This window comes from Alternaria arbusti (genome assembly GCF_024043155.1).
Source record: "Alternaria arbusti strain BMP 1465 chromosome Unknown scaffold_7, whole genome shotgun sequence".
NCBI classification, from domain to species: domain Eukaryota; kingdom Fungi; phylum Ascomycota; class Dothideomycetes; order Pleosporales; family Pleosporaceae; genus Alternaria; species Alternaria arbusti.
In genome coordinates, this window is record NW_026249947.1 from 620637 (window position 1) to 636633 (window position 15997).

At 53.2% G+C, this 15997-nt stretch overlaps 5 protein-coding genes across 5 annotated transcripts; 3 read left to right on the top strand and 2 right to left on the bottom strand.

The window, feature by feature from the left end:
* Nucleotides 1-27: 27 nt before the first annotated feature.
* Nucleotides 28-1207, top strand: J4E86_006027 (uncharacterized protein; the record flags this gene model as incomplete). Its single annotated transcript, XM_051446558.1, has 3 exons — nucleotides 28-56; nucleotides 123-273; nucleotides 353-1207. 3 exons carry the CDS (start codon nucleotides 28-30, stop codon nucleotides 1205-1207), a joined length of 1035 nt encoding a protein of 344 aa, XP_051302133.1.
* Nucleotides 1208-4155: 2948 nt separating this feature from the next.
* J4E86_006028 (uncharacterized protein) lies at nucleotides 4156-6716 on the bottom strand (the record flags this gene model as incomplete). The annotated part of the gene is made up of 2 exons (XM_051446559.1): nucleotides 4156-4256; nucleotides 4307-6716. The coding sequence occupies 2 exons, from the start codon at nucleotides 6714-6716 to the stop codon at nucleotides 4156-4158; spliced, it is 2511 nt and encodes an 836-aa protein (XP_051302134.1).
* Nucleotides 6717-9751: 3035 nt separating this feature from the next.
* Nucleotides 9752-10300, top strand: J4E86_006029 (uncharacterized protein; the record flags this gene model as incomplete). Its single annotated transcript, XM_051446560.1, has 1 exon — nucleotides 9752-10300. One exon carries the CDS (start codon nucleotides 9752-9754, stop codon nucleotides 10298-10300), a length of 549 nt encoding a protein of 182 aa, XP_051302135.1.
* A 340-nt stretch (nucleotides 10301-10640) lies between these two features.
* On the top strand, nucleotides 10641-12159 carry J4E86_006030 (uncharacterized protein; the record flags this gene model as incomplete). Its single annotated transcript, XM_051446561.1, has 2 exons — nucleotides 10641-11092; nucleotides 11175-12159. 2 exons carry the CDS (start codon nucleotides 10641-10643, stop codon nucleotides 12157-12159), a joined length of 1437 nt encoding a protein of 478 aa, XP_051302136.1.
* Nucleotides 12160-12740: 581 nt separating this feature from the next.
* Nucleotides 12741-13350, bottom strand: J4E86_006031 (uncharacterized protein; the record flags this gene model as incomplete). Its single annotated transcript, XM_051446562.1, has 2 exons — nucleotides 12741-13117; nucleotides 13335-13350. 2 exons carry the CDS (start codon nucleotides 13348-13350, stop codon nucleotides 12741-12743), a joined length of 393 nt encoding a protein of 130 aa, XP_051302137.1.
* Between the last annotated feature and the right edge of the window lie 2647 nt (nucleotides 13351-15997).

The window sequence follows — 15997 nt, forward strand, 5'->3', positions numbered from 1 at the left end:
TCCTCGAAAACACAAGCGATTGCAGCAATGGCAGACCAGAAGATGCAATATGTCAAGTACGAATACCTCCATTGTTGGGCCAAGGACCAGCCACGGCAATAACAACGCTGACCGGTGTACAGCTTGGGCAAGTCTGGCCTCAAGGTATCAAAAGTCATCCTGGGTGCCATGAGCTTCGGTAGTTCCAAGTGGCAGCCGTGGGTCCTGGACGAGGCTGAGAGCTTGCCGCTTCTCGAGCATGCATACAAGAGCGGTATCAATACCTGGGATACTGTAAGTCCACACAAGCTTCATCCTCACACCACCAAGACGCCGAAAAAGCCGTGGGATATCCAGAGCTAACCTGCGACAGGCTGATATCTACTCCCACGGCCATTCGGAGAAGATCATCGCAAAGGCATTGAAGCAATACAACATCCCGCGCAACAAAGTCGTCCTCCTCTCCAAATGCTACTTCGGCGTCGTCGAGGAAGACCCCAGCCTGGGCATCGCCAGCGTATCCACCAACGACGGCGAGATGGTCAACCAAGTCGGCCTCAGCCGCAAGCACATCTTCGACGCGGTCGAGAAGAGCGTCGAACGCCTCGGCACCTATATCGACGTGCTTCAGATTCATCGGTTGGACCGCGGTACACCCCGAGAGGAGATCATGAAAGCTCTCAACGACGTGATTGAACGCGGATGGGTTCGCTATATTGGTGCCAGTTCGATGGCAGCGTGGGAGTTTCAGACGCTACAGAACATCGCCGACCGCAACGGCTGGCACAAGTTTGTATCCATGCAGAACTACTACAACCTCATCTACCGTGAGGAGGAGCGCGAGATGATTCCCTACTGTCAGGACACCGGTGTCGGCCTCATCCCTTGGTCCCCAATCGCCCGTGGGGCTCTCACTCGTCCTTGGAGCGACCGCTCATCCAAGCGCGCTGAGACGGATAAGTTCCTTGAGATGCTTGTGCACGGGCGCGAAGACGCTATCGACAAGAAGATTATCGAGCGTGTGGAAGAGGTGGCGAAGAAACACAACGTTAGCATGGCGTGTATAGCGACGGCATGGACGATTAAGAAGGGAGTTTGCCCCATTATTGGGTTGAGCTCCAAGGAGAGGATTGATGAAACTGTTAAGAACAGCAACTTCAACCTCAGTGATGAGGATGCGAAGTATTTGGAGGAGGTTTATGTGCCGAAGGCCAGGCAGGGATTCTAGATGATGGTGTTCAGATATCGTTATTCGAGGAGAATGCCATGCAATGAATTCAAAGGGTCTATCGACTTCACTCCGTTTAAGGAAAGAGATAAACACCTCGAAGTCTACAATGTCTTACAGTTTCGTCGACCTTTATTGTTGCGTCAAGGTAGCCTGCGGAGCGCCTCTTCAGTTCCTCCTTTGCACGCGGTGGCTTTGCAGGGCGTGAGGGTGGTGTTTGAGTATGAGCAGCGATGTCTCGACATCGCCCAATGTCTCTGCCAACGTTTACTTCTACCCACAGCCTGGTCGCCAACTTTCACCCACGACGACTTAGTATCACTTGTTCATTCACAAGCTACTTAAAAACCTCAACCCCAAGTTCTCAGCATCAACAAGAATAGGAATCAGAATCTGTCTCCGTCTCTACACCCATCTCCGACACACCGCCCCTCCAGACGCTCGTTCAATGATGAAAAAAGCAGTCGCAATTCCCCCGTTCAACGACACCAAAAGCAACTCAGTTCCCCCAAAAATTCCCCAACGCCTTTCCATCTTCATCCCCATCGGCATTACAAATCCCATACCTCACTGCCCTCACCTGACCTACTCGCCCTACCTACCACACCGCGTTCGCGCCACTAGTTCACCACCGGTCTCCCACCACATACTTACCAATCATTCCCCACCGCTAACTCATCTCGAGACGAGCCCCTCGGAAGACCGTTGAGACCAATGTATGTACATCCGGAGTGCGTACATGATACATTACCTTGCATGCGCCACCACGCCGGTTTAGCGGGCGTTGTTTGTACAACGCATCAGTACGTTGCTTTTTCTCGAGCCGGGCTGTAGGGCTAGCCCCACAGGTGGCGAGGTTTCTAGCTGCTTCTAGCGGGAAGATGGTGGATGGTAGATGGAAGTATGGGAAATTGGGAAATTGGGGTTTGGGGGGTTTGTGGTAGCTGGGTAGGAGGAATTTGGTATGGGCGGGTAGAAAATGCGCAGGGAAAACTCCCTTTTAGAATCTCAGATGGTTCAACTATGTCAAGAAAGAGGTAGCGAGACGATCAAGCTCAAGATAGTGTACCGAGATCCGTGCATGAAACGTTGAGATGTAGCTAACCACATCACATCAGTACGTACGGATACTCGTAATCCCAACGTCGAACTAATTCCCATACATTCTCACGCATCCAAGAACAACCGGCTACGAAACCCGGTCCCTCAGACTCGAAACCGCGTGTACTTCGAACCCAGCGCCAAAATGAGATCACCATGCGTTCCCTTTCCGGTGAATGTGGGAACCCGCCTTACACACTTAGACAACGCCACACACACTCTAACCCCGCAGTAAGATAGTAACTAAGCAGAAATCTAGCCCATGGAGGTCTAAACTCTACTTTACACACATAATGATCGCAAGCATACGCCTGTTTCTATACTACCACACGCTTACACGTTGTACAGCAAGAAGACAGGCCTATCCTGTTGACAAACTCTCGCCTAAGCACGCTCATGACCCGTTGTCGCGACGGATCGGCTAGTCAGCGGGCGTGATCGTGATCGACAAGGAAGGGGCCGGGTAGATCATTCCAGTCCAGTCTCCTGCCCACTGCTTGGCCAGAAATTAACAAACCTGTTCGAGCCTGTTGAAAACGTTTTAAAAAGAGAGACAGACGATGGCGCACAAGAACGGGTAGTGTCGGAAGCGAGGGGCGGGAAAGGCGGTGTGGTGCAGCAGTCTCTTTTTTCCCGCGAGCGAGGACCCAGCCGGAGTTTTGCCGGAGATGTAGTCCGGCGATTTCATGGGCTGCATTGAACGTGAAACACAAGTTGCAGTAGGAAGGGGAGTTCCTGTAGTTCTGGCTGTTTTGGGTAAGTGGGGTGGCGAGGGGTTGGCGATGTAATGCAGGCACGGAGATTGGGGGTTGGTTTTGTAAAGTCTTTTGCCGTTGCGGTGTAGAAGTGGCTGGGGAGTCGGTGCGATTGAGTCACACCAACCCTGCTCAGAAAACTTCACGTACTATACGAGTCACGATGTGTGTAGAGCAATGTAGATGTGAAGGCAATAGTGATAATACCGATATTGATAATTCCCATGTTTTGATTTTGCTATAGCCTAGCAAAATACACCCGATAAAGACAACGATGGATAGATACATACTCTGTTTTCAGTAGTTAAAAAAGAAATCCGCCTCACTCACAGCTTTCGGCAACAAGTGCCAAAAGGGCCGGAGGAGTATGTTCGAAGCCTCAAGGAAAGAAAGAAAGCCTGCTCGCTCGCTATGCCAGTAACACAATCGTCAAGAAGATGAAAAGGTGACTTTGTTCTGCTTGCTTGCTTGGAAAAGGAGGTTGGCAACACGGTGTTGAACGTCAACAACACAGGAGTGTTGGAGTGCGACACCATACCATGGACCCCTCCAACAATGTTGCAAGGAACAACTAAAAAGGAAACAGGAAAAAATAAACAATTCAAAGAACACACAGGACCAGCGGTCCGCGGCTCTGCCTCGCTTGCTCGTGTTGTAAAATCAAGTAGTCGTGATCGTTGTCGTAGATCATACGTGCAGCCGTCTCCGTTCAGAAGGTCAATAAAAGTCGTATGAATTCATTTGTGGTGGTGAAAGAATATTGGTTTCCGGTGTCGCCGGGTAGTGAGCGTGATGTAGTTGGGAAGTTTAGGATAAGCCGTAATCGTTGATCGTTTCCACGATCGCGGGCTAACTTGGCATCCATAGGACACCGGGGAATCGCAGGAAATGCAGGACAGGTCGTTCATCATTTTAGGTCGGGTCGTCAGCCGTTATGCGTGCAAACATCGGACACATGAGTCGTGGGTCGTTCTATGTATATGGGTTGTGCCGTGAAAGCAGGCTGCTGAGAGGGTTGTCGGTGGATGAGTCGCGCGTAAACAATTGGTCGTGAAGAGTATGTGCAGCCTGGTGATTAGATTATGGTCGGGCTTAGTTGGCCCTGATGACAAGCTTCGAGAGGAACTTGTTCGACAATGAGTCGAAGTCGGTACGGTCGAACTTGCAGTCACTTCTTGAACGGAGGTACGTTTCTGTAGTGTTCGTTAGTGTGTGTAGACAGTAGCAAGGACATCAGACTTACCATATTTAGTGACGTGCGCGCGGACCTCGGTCATGGCATCGCAGACCGCAGGGTTGGAGGCAAGGAGGTGGTGGTGTTTCCTCGAATCCCACTCGGTGAAGGAAGGAAGCTTCTGGGAGATGGCCGAGAAGAGACCAACAATGACACCAACAGGGGTGCCCTCCATCTCACCGCAGAACTTGTTGACGGCACCGACGTCGGGAACGCGGTAGTTGCAGTCGAACTGGATCAACTCCCAGACAGCGAGGAGGATGGCAGCGAGCATGAAGATGGTGGGCCAGTTCTTCAACTTGTCGCCACTGTAGACCGACTGGTAGAGCGAAGAGAGCTCCTCAAGAACATCCTTCTGAAGCTCACGCCACATGTCGGCAAGAGCACACTTGACCTGGAAGTTGATCATGACAGGTGCGATGGTCTTGCCAGAGAACTTGGACTGTTGGTCCTCGACCTTACCAGGTGTGTTGTCCTCATCACCGAGACCCTCGATCATGGTGACGTGGAGAGTCAGGTTGTAGGCAAGGACAAGCTTGAGCGCCTTGCGGATGACGGGAAGCTTCTCGCGAGTGTAGAAGCGGTAGGCAGTCTTCAACAACTCAGTGACGAAGTAGGTACCCTCAAAGTACTCATCAACAAACTGCTCGAAACCACCGTCGATGTGGCGGTCAAGGTAGTCAGAGAGCATAGCGCGGGAGATGCCCTCCATACCGGCGGACAGCTTGGCGGTGTTGATCTCGAAGTGGAGACCGTTGAGGGTCTCGTGCCAGTCAACGCCGAAGCACTTCTCATCACGGACGTAGACGTCGCGGGCCATGATGGGGAGGTAGTGGCCGTAGCCGTGGGTAACGTAGATCAGACGCTCCGATGTCGAGAAGCCCTTGATGTTGCCGATAGAGAAGCCAAGGCTGACGTGACGCTCGTAGTCGGCCTTCCAGTCCTTCATGAAGTAGGCAATATCCTTGATGTCGATACGCGTGCACGGGACCTGCCAGAGACGCGCGTGGGATGGCTGGCAACCAGCGCACGGGTCGCCCTTGTCACAGGTCTTCTTGAGGAACTTACACCTCAGGCATGCACGAAGCTTGCGGATCTCGTGAGCCTGCTGTCGCTGATCAGGCCTGAGAGGTCCCCTTCTCCTGCCGACGCGCTTCTCGCCCGTGGCGTCCTTCTTGGTGGTGTGGGCGGGTGTCTTCTTGACGATGGTCTTGGCAGGCTTCGATCCTGTCGCGGTCGCGGTCGCGGGTGATTTCCTGCGACGAGCCGGCGGTGAGCTGACGGCTGACGAGGTTGGCGACGCGGTATTCGACGAGGATTGTTTTATGACAATGGGCTCGACGCGTGCCATGGGCGGGCTGACGGACTGGGTGGGTGAGATGTAGCTGGCGAAGTCGTGATCGCTCATCGGGAGCCCGTGGGTGTGATTACAGCTGTCAGAGTGGGAGTGGGAGTGGGAGTGGCTATGCGAGTGCACAAGCTCCAAGTTGTTCTCTGATTGAGGGGAGTGCATGGGGAACTGTATCTCCTCGAAACTGCTGAAGGAGTGTGCTGACGGTGGCACGTCGGAGTGGTTCGAGTTTGACGAATTCGAGCCGGTGCGGATGTGGAGTGACTGGGCTGGGTTGAAGATGATGGCAGAGCTATCCGAGTAGTCGTACGAGTTGCGGTGACCGTGGCCGAGGCCGACGTCGACCCAGCCGTTGTCGCTACTGGAGAGCGAACGGATCTCCATCCAGTTCTCACCAGGTGAGCCAGTGCCAACGCTGGGATTTGAGTGAGCGGTGTATTCGGCGGGCGCGCTGCCGAGGTGAGTGAACTCTTGCTGGAAGTCGTTCATTGTTTGCATTGTAAAGGGCGCAGTAGTCAGGGTGGGTAGCCCGTCCATGCTGGTTGTGGTCATGAAGTTCATGGGCGCCATGGACATGGAGTTCATCATGTGCGGGTTGATGCCGAACTCGACAGGCGACGTCTGCAAAGGCCCTCCGTATGTGCTGAATTCCGTGCCCATTCCCATTGAGCCCTGTCCATAGCTATCCTGCCCAAAGCCATCCGTGTTGATGTTCATCCAAGTGGCCAACATGGGGTTCATCGGTTGCATGGCCGCGGGAAAGCCGAGACCCATGTGGAGAGGTGCCATGCTCGTCGTGCTCGGGTGCGAGTTGTGCGCGGTAGACGCGGCCGCGTTGTTAATGCGGCGCTGCTGGTGTGGGTGCTGATGCTGGTGATGCGAGTGCTGCTGCTGCTGCTGCTGGCTGCCATCGTGGTGCTGCTGTTGTTGTGTCATACTGCCGGGTGAGATTGGCAGCGGCCACGTCTGGGAGAAGTTGTAGGTTTGTCTGTTCGGGTCGAAGGAAGGGTCAAAGGCACCGTCCACGCCGTAAATGGCCCCGTCAAAGTCGATGTGTTGGTTCTCCATGTTTGCACGGAGAGTGAAAATGGGGTTCGAGTGTTCTCAGCCTCTTCGAGCTGATAGTAAGCGGTGAAGGTAAGCGGGCGGGCGATGGGCCGACCAGAGTGTAGGAGGATGATGCCAAGACGCGTACACCGCTTTTTGTATGCAAGTCCCAGCCCCACACACCAATGGCTCGTCTAGTCCTACACTTGGTTAGGATAGCGCCAGAAGCGCTGCAGCGGACCGCGCGATTCGCAATCGAGGTCAAAGAAAACCCTGACCAGCGCCGACGTGCACGAGGGTTCCTAGACGGGCGCGTTGGGTGGTGTGCGGGTAGCGAGAGGGTGCTCAACTATCGTGGAGAGGCGCCTCTAGTGAGCAGATCGTTGAGCGACGACAGAACCGAATTGTGTTCGCCCGCCGAGACGCTCCACAGGTGTCCTTAGCCAGCTCCGCCTCTCGGTCTGGCTGTCGTCTGGCTAACTGAACCCACGCAAGCTGACGCCTCACCCTGCAGCAGCCAGTGAGACGGCGATGCAGGCCAGTGTGTCGCAATATCGCTCTTCTCTCGGATCAGCTGTCGCCTATCGAGCACAATGACCCCTCCTGCGATAGTGCCGATAAGCGTTAGACTCGGGGTCCGGTAGGTAGCATCAGGGTGTGGAGGGGAGCGTTGGGGATGCCGCAACAAGCAAAGACAGCCTATACTCGACGCTGTGGGCTATATCCACCCCTCATGCCCGTGCTGGATCGTCCACCTTCACCTCTCGAACGAGCTGTTCAACATGCAGCCAGGCGACCCGGCCTGCGCTACTGGCGCCCGTCGGTGGATCTAAGAATATAGACTGCGACAAATGGTGGACAAAGTCGCGGATACTACCATGGACCAGGGCTGTCCGTATTTGCCTCACTGGCATGGCCCGGCCTGCGACTCTATAACGGCACTTCGCCGTCGACGTCCAGACTCACCGACAGGTCCGAGGATGCCTCGCAACTTGTCCCGCCGTCATCATACATTCCAGCGTCCTCGGCCATCCGCAGCATGAGCGCCATACCTGCCTCCACGCGCGGTGTCCACTCGCCGGCGGTTCCTCGCGTTGGCAAGCGCTCATCGTTACCCTGGCATGCCGAGCGCCTTCTGCGTAACATCGCTTCCGATCGTACTACTGAGCGCCGTGTCTTGCATCCGGATTCTCGTCCATGGCAGCCGTTTCAAGTATTGTGCATCCTGTCATGCCTTGCCCGCATATCGCCGTTTGAGCAGCGACAGCTTGACAGGATAGCGCCCCTGGTCTTACTGGTGGGCGTATTACATTGGTATCACTCTTGCTGTGGCATGCCGAGATTCGTCATAGTGCTCGTGACCATCTCTGCCATCTGTTTCGTTTTACTTTCGTTTGAAGTATACTGTAGTTGAATGCTTCCCAAGTCTTAGAGATGCTTCCACGTTTTTGGCAAGATCTGCGTGGTTCTGCAGTGTCGCACCCACAATTTAACATGTCAGTAGCCACGCAAGCCACCATCATCTGAAGTCATGGGGAGTGGATAGCGTTGTGCTACTGTACGGCCTTGCTGACGTTTCTTTGTCCAACATTCTCAGGGCGTACCATAGGCGAGGCGGCCGCATGTTGGGTCTCCGTATGACGCGAGCAACGTTGTCTTCCTATTGACTGGGTTTGACTTGCGACTTGTGCAGAGTACGAAGGGGAAAGGTGACAGGTTGGGGAACATCCCCGCACTCGATAGGAGAGTGACCGGTTGATCTCTTTAGCTTTGACAGTTGAGGAGATTGGATGAGGCATTTGGGTACTTTGTGGGATGCATTCTTCCCCGTCTCGTGAGTATGGAGTAGCACTAGAAGTGGTGACGGGTGTAAGACCACGCAAGTAGCGCCATGCAGTAGAAACAAGTGGAATGAGAGCAGGGGTTGAGAGAATTGGTGGTGAGCACAAGGAGAAGTGGCGATGTAATAACAGAAAGGCAGCGATTGCGACAAAGTTTTGATCCGTTTGTGATGTGAAGGAAGTCGCGGTGTGCTGGAGCGCTCTTTCCGTACACGCGGCAGCCAGAGTTTGGTCCACCCGATAGAAGAACGTCACGGTCTGTCGGCCATGACAACACCATTCAAGCTTTCATTCGACAAAACTTTGCTGACTAGGTCATGCAAAGTTCTCACCCTGTGTAAGGGGCAGTAATTGCGCATCTGAACTATAGTCCAGAAAATCCAGTGATGTCAGCTCAGCATGAGCCCAGGGCCAAACGACTGGTCTACATCGACACAGCGCGAACGGTCTTATCCAGGCTTAGTTCATCTGTTGTAGATACGTTTGTGCTGCCTGTCACTAAACCATGTCCCACTGGTATCACTGACGGCACTGTGTAGCGACCTTTGCTTGGGTTGCATTGTTACCTTGGCCAAGACGGATATCTACATATAGCCAGATGCATACCAAGAGCTTGCGATCAAGATATGATCCTGAACGCGGACTAGCAAACTAAAGTTCAGGCGTGCACTGCGAGGTGGTCGATGCGACTTGTTTCCCGTTTGAGAAAGTCAAAACCATAGCGGAAGGAGATCTGGTGATACGTTTATATCGATATGATCCATTCCATCCTTCTCAGTTGTTCGTGTTCACTACTTGGCCAGCTTACTGGCTTTGCAGATGCCGAGACTTGTTGCGTATAAACGATGTGGCGGCAATATAGCACACCTTATACATACCGAACCCTGAACTGCAGCGAGACGAAACTCTACAACTCAGGCTATTATTGATGCAATGACGCCTACTCAAGAGCCGTAGATGGCGGAGTACGGGAAGTTGGATATGTGGATCCGCAGCCGGCCTTCGGCTCCACGCGCATCTCCCGTACCTCGTGTAACCCGCAGAGAGAGTGAAGCAGTATATCTGAGACTCTCGTGGGGCATGTCAATTGTCACTTCCATTCTGGCGAGATAGAAGGCGCGACTTAGTCAAGTGTTGTGATTGCCAGATTCGCCTTCAACACCACTCAATCATCACGAACGAGCATACTTCACAACACTCCAAAAGACCTCAACCATGGCACACATCGGCGCGCTGCCCAAGATCCACCGCTACATCACGGCCCATGATGATAAAGGCAAAGCCGTCTTCAGCAAAGCCTTCAACGAGGAAAGCAAGATGAAAGCCAACGACGACGGCATCGCCTTCGCCCTCAGCTTCACCACCAAAGGCTTCCCCGTCGATATGAACGACGACCAAGATCTCGATGTATACGGCAATTATCTCAAGGACGCCCCAGGCCTCGTCGTCTCCGGTGGCACAGTCCTCCGTCATGTCGACATCCCCCCGGACACAGCGTGCACGATGCACCGGACTGTGAGCTTGGACTACGGTTGCGTACTCGAAGGCGAGGTCGAATGTCTACTAGACAGCGGCGAGAAGCGGTTGATGAAGCGGGGTGACGTTGCGATTCAGCGTGGAACGATGCATCAGTGGATCAACCACAGCAAGACCGACTGGACGCGCATGTTGTTTGTTCTGCAGGAGTCGAAGCCGCTGAAGCTTGCGGGCGAGGCGATCGGCGAGGAACTTGCTGGGATGGCTGGGGTGCGTTCTTCGGATTGAGTTGTGTGTCGATGGAGAACAAGATGGGATGGTTCTCTATCGATAGCAGATGTCGCCAAGCCAGCTAGCACTCAATCTGATCACTCCCCACGTGCTCCACTCTTTCTTTCCTGTACCTGAGTAGCATTTGCAACAAACGAAGAGCAGTCATTAACTCACGTAATGTTGGCCACACTATGCGAGCGTGTACCGTGATACCCATACCATATCTGGACGCTGCACCTGCACTCGAACAATACTAAGCAACCCTTGCTAAAAGTCATCATACGCGCCAGCCACTCACGGATGCCCAGTCGTGTACCGCTCAATATTGAGACGCCGCGAAGTGCACGTACAAAAGATGGCTCTTCCACTACGTTCCTCAGCTCCTGATTCCCGCTTAGAGGAGATTATTCCCGGATCAGAACGAATTGAAGAGCTTTCAGACGAGGAGCTGGACAGCGACTACGAGGATATGGGAACCGCTACCATGGAAGAGCAAGCGAACATTGCTTACCTGGAGAGTATAAGAATACCAATCAGGGACTCACTCGTGACGGACACATCGGAAGCGGATGAAGAAACGTCCAAGGTCATATTACCTTTCTTGGAAGGCAATCCCAACAATTTCCCACTCAACGCTTCTGGCATGCCGAGCTTGCAGCGCCGAAAGCACGCCTACTTCTTAGAAGGACAACTTGATGACTGGCCGGCACGCGCTGCCGCGTTGGATGCTGCGCGACCATGGATCATATACTGGTCTCTGCAAGGCCTGACCGCACTGGGGTCTGATATATCCGACTACAACAGAACGTAGGTCTTTCCAATTTGAACATCCCTTTGCAGACAATTTCCAATACATGACTTCAGCCGCACATGTTCTGATAGCACATAGAACACCACACACCGCCTCCCTGGCACAACATCCGGATGGAGGATTTGGAGGTGGCTACGGACAGTACGCTCATCTTGCCTGTACATACGCTTCAGTACTGTCGCTGGCCACAGTCGGCGGGAAAGAATCATATGAGACAATCAATCGCAAGACTCTATGGCACTTCTTGGGCCGAATGAAGCAAGCAGACGGAGGCTTCACCATGTGTGCAGGCGGCGAAGAAGACATTCGCGGTGCCTATTGCGCCCTAGTCGTACTATCCCTCCTTAACCTGCCTCTCGAGCTACCACCCGATGCACCCGTACGAAAACAGGGCTTCACCACCTTCACAGACGGCCTGGGTAACTGGATCTCCAAGTGTCAGTCCTGGGATGGCGGCATCTCCGCAGCTCCAGGCAACGAAGCTCACGGAGCCTACGCATTTTGTGGACTAGGCAGTCTCGCCATCCTCGGCCCACCAAAAGAAACGCTTCACAAGTACCTGGACGTCAACATGCTGATCTACTGGCTATCGTCGCGCCAATGCACACCAGAAGGTGGATACAATGGCCGCACAAACAAGCTCGTCGACGGCTGCTACTCCCACTGGATCGGCGGCTGTTGGTCTATTGCCGAAGCTGCAACCACGAGAGGACTATGGAACCGCGGCGCACTTGGTCGGTACATCTTAGCCGCGTGTCAAGAAAACAAGGGTGGACTGAGGGACAAGCCTGGGAAAGGCGCAGATGCGTATCACACGTGCTACAATCTGGCTGGGCTGAGTGCGGTACAGCATAAATACGCCTATGATGAGAATATAAACAAGACTCTTGGTACGGGTACCTTTGGCGCACCTTTCCATTGGAAGATGGAGGGTCGTTATGATGGCGAGGATAAGATTTGGGATGAGGGTGATGCGGTGAGGGCGGTGCATCCTGTGTTCGTTATTCCCTTCATGTCGGTGTATGAGACAAGGAAGTACTTTGAGGACAAGGAGGGCTTTTGAACACGTTAATTCACTTATCCAAGCAGACTTCATGTACTCATTGCCGGTTATATCAAGTTACATACTTTCACGAAAATCTACCCTTCTACACGGAACCCCCATGACTCTCAAACGCTATAAACCAACGCCCAAATCTTTATCAAAGCAGTCATGACCATGACCGCCGCAATAACACTGTATCATCCAAACGTCTGTCCTCACCCCTTCAAGGTGAAGTCTAATGCCCATTCATCTTCCTCCCACCCACCTCCTCCAAGATCTTCAACTGTCCCACCCCGATATCATAAATAAGCCCATGAAGCGATAGTCCACGCTCCACAACCGCTCTCTTAATAGCCGGATGCTGTTTCAGCACCTCAATCGACTGTTGAACATTCAGCTCAGCAACACGCGCCGCCCTCGCATCATCGTTGGGAAGGCCTTCCAACTCGACTTCGTGTTTACGGCGGAGTCTGTCGGTGTTGTTAGTACGGTCGGTAGCTTTCCAATTCCAGGATACTGATCCTGCGAACACGCGTTCGCCCCACCAGATCTCCTTCCCACATTTTCTCAGAAGGCGAAGTAATTGACAAAAAGTGGACTCACTCTCGAACAGGCCCCAACCACTTATTCAAAACGCTACCCAAATCGTCGTCTCGCAAAGCCGCATTTGCCCCGCCGCACTTTGTGTGCCCGCAGACAACAACCTTGTTGACTTTCAGATGCACGACCGCATATTCTACTACACTCGCCGCTGATAGATCATCTGCATGTACCGTATTCGCTATATTGCGGTGCACGAAGATCTCTCCGGGTTTGCAGTGGCATACAGTCGTTTCAGGGATGCGACTGTCTGCGCAACCGATCCAGAGGATGTCGGGAGCTTGACCTTGGGCGAGAAGTGTGAAGGCGTTGGGGTCGAGGGCTGTGGTGTCGGTGCGGTAGGTTGCGTTGCCGGTGAGGAGGTGCGCGAGGGGTTCTGCGTTGGGATGGTTAGTAGAGTGGTGTGAGCTGTGCAGGATGGGATCCTTGTGCGGAGTATCTGGGGTGATGCGACCGGGGTGTGGATCAGTCAGGGGATGTATAAAGTCTGTGGTAGCCCCCGAGACTGCGACATCTTTCAATATTTTCTACGCATTCGTCTTTTGCGCCGCATAGCTCAGGGCTTGCAGCCTAATCGAAGGAAGAGTACGTACCGATGTAAGTCGCCATCTTTGAGTCGGATAAGCGGCTGGTAAGTCTATACCTATATCTCTGTATGCCCAGCACCAAGTGTATGACAAGCCTTGGCCGGACAACCCACAGCAAGGTTATATACCAAGTATGTAAGAGAAGGGACTTGAATAAGGGATGTGAACCAAGGTAGGCTTCAATGACCGCAGCCGTCGCATACCCTCTTCTCCGGCTGACTGACTGAAGTCGCACGCGAGCGCCGCGTGCACAAACGCTCTCATAATGTGCGCCACTGTTTCTCTACACCCCTCATTTCGTCATCGAGCCGAACTATCGCTGTAGCTTTTACATCTGTAGAAAGTATGCAAACGCGCTGTAATGAGCGCGCGGAGAAGGTGTGGGGAATGAGAGCGGTATCTGGGTAGCGAACCAACTTTACCTCTACTCAACCGAAAACCTTCGCAGACTCATCTACGCCAGCCAATCCAAGCCAACCTCCACCAAGGCAAAGAATGTACCGATCAGACTTTGTGTAACTGCCGCTTGAACACCCAACTCGCCGAGAAACGCCTCTATGCGGTGAAGCACTATGAAGCACTTTCCCGGGCTTAGTACCGCTCAGCATCACTGTTTCTTTACGTGAATCTTACCCGTGTCGCATCTTGGAGTCACCGTCAATTTCTCGGCGCTTCGCATGTTATTCTTCGTTGTGCGTGAGCTCCAAGTTTCGATTGGAAGGGAAGTGGCTTAGCATCTGGTGTCGTGGGCATGAAGGCGTTATCATAGGAGGAGGGGTCGCGACGGCGTCAGCGTGCCACAGGAATTCATCAGCCGCTTTATCAAAGAGTGCGCGATCCCCGTATTCTGTGATAAGGGAAGATCGATGTTGGGAAAACGTAATGGCAGTATGAACTCACTTGATTTGTGTCACCATCGACCCTAAAGGTATACACTGTACTTCAGTCTGCGATGTGTCGTAGTAAAGCAATGTATACTCCAGGGCACATTATTCAGGAATTAATAGAATGGTGTACTTAGAAAGTAGCGCGAATAGGCATGAAGACAAGACAAGAACAATTAACACCGCGCTTCCCATTTACCCTACACCGCCAACAAGACTCCAAACGCAGAACAAATAGAATAATCATCGTCTGGACGAAAGCCAATACGCCACCTTCCCAAGCCCACGTTTCTCACTCATACCCGTAATAGCGTCAACATGTGCCAAAGTCGATGTGGGCATTTCACAGCACCCAGCGCTCGCCGAACTAGCACTCTGGCGACTACGTCGCTGCTCGCGCTTCGGCGCCTCAATCTTCTGATACGTCCTCTCCATCGCTCCGTACGGTTTCCCATAGTTGCGGAAGCGCATCTGGAAGGCGATAAGAACCACCGGTAGGACACTGATGAGCTCGCCCAGACCCGCCCACTGCGGCGTGATCCTTACGTTAGCCTGGAGCTTGACGAATGCGCCGGCAGCGAGGATGATGGCGAAGAAATTGTAGAATGCCGACCAACTGAAGTTCCAGCAGATACGTCGGTATGCCGCATGCGATATGTCAAGTAGGATGAGAACGTCGTGTAGTCGAGTCGTTATAAGGACGACATCAGCGGCGGACTTTGCAACGTCGGAACCATCATTGAGGTGCACGCCTACGTCGGCTTGTTTGAGCGCTGCAGAGTCGTTCGTTCCGTCACCCAGGAACATGACGATGGATTTCCTGCGCGAGTCCTGGAGATCACGGATGTACTGCATCTTTCCTTCGGGTGTGCATCGAGCTTTTGTATTCGCCTCGTCGATGTATAGGGTTGTCGCCACGTCGCTGACAGCCCCGTCGTTGTCGCCACTGAGCATGTGTACGTTTATTCCTCGAGCGTGGAGTTCCTTGATTACCATTATCGCTTCAGGTCGGGGTTGATCCAGGAGCTCGAAGCTTATGCGAAGATCGCCGCCGTATGTGAAGTAGCATGCTGTGTTCTTTCCTTGTCCGATGACGTTGATGTGAAGCCATTCCGCGTTACCTGCGCGAATCTCTACCCCAGTTTTCGCGCAATTGCCTTGGACGCCTTTACCAGGAATACTGGTGATGTTGTTGACCTGAAGAGATTCGAAGTTCTTGTGGGCGAGTATATCTCGTTCCAGATACTGGGTGATCGCGATGGATACAGGGTGCTTGATGTCCTTCACAAGGCCTAGTAACAGCCCCTTCATGAGTATGTGGTCCGTGTTGCGATGCATAGGGAGACCAATGATCTCAAGTCTTCCTGTGGTAATGGTACCGGTCTTGTCGAATATGACATCGGTGACGTTGCGTGCGATCTCGAGCTTCTGGGGATCCCGAAAGATGATGCCATGTCGTGCGGCCACACCACCTGCGATCAAGACGACCATGGGTACGGCAAGACCGATGGCGCATGGACATGAGACGATGAGGGTGGCGATAGCATAGGTAATGGCAGTGAGTACTGCGCTTCTGCTAACACGTCAGTACGCTGATCTGGATCTGCCTCCGCGGAGTAGAGCCTGGCGGACGCATACTGGATAATAGTTAGCTAGAAATTAGAGATATACACGGGGCGGATACCGTACCCTCCAGGATTTTGTGTTGTGGTATCGCTCAACGAATAGCCAAATGAGAAAGACCGTGAGCCCAATGGAAGCCATCGCGGGGACGAACCAACCAGC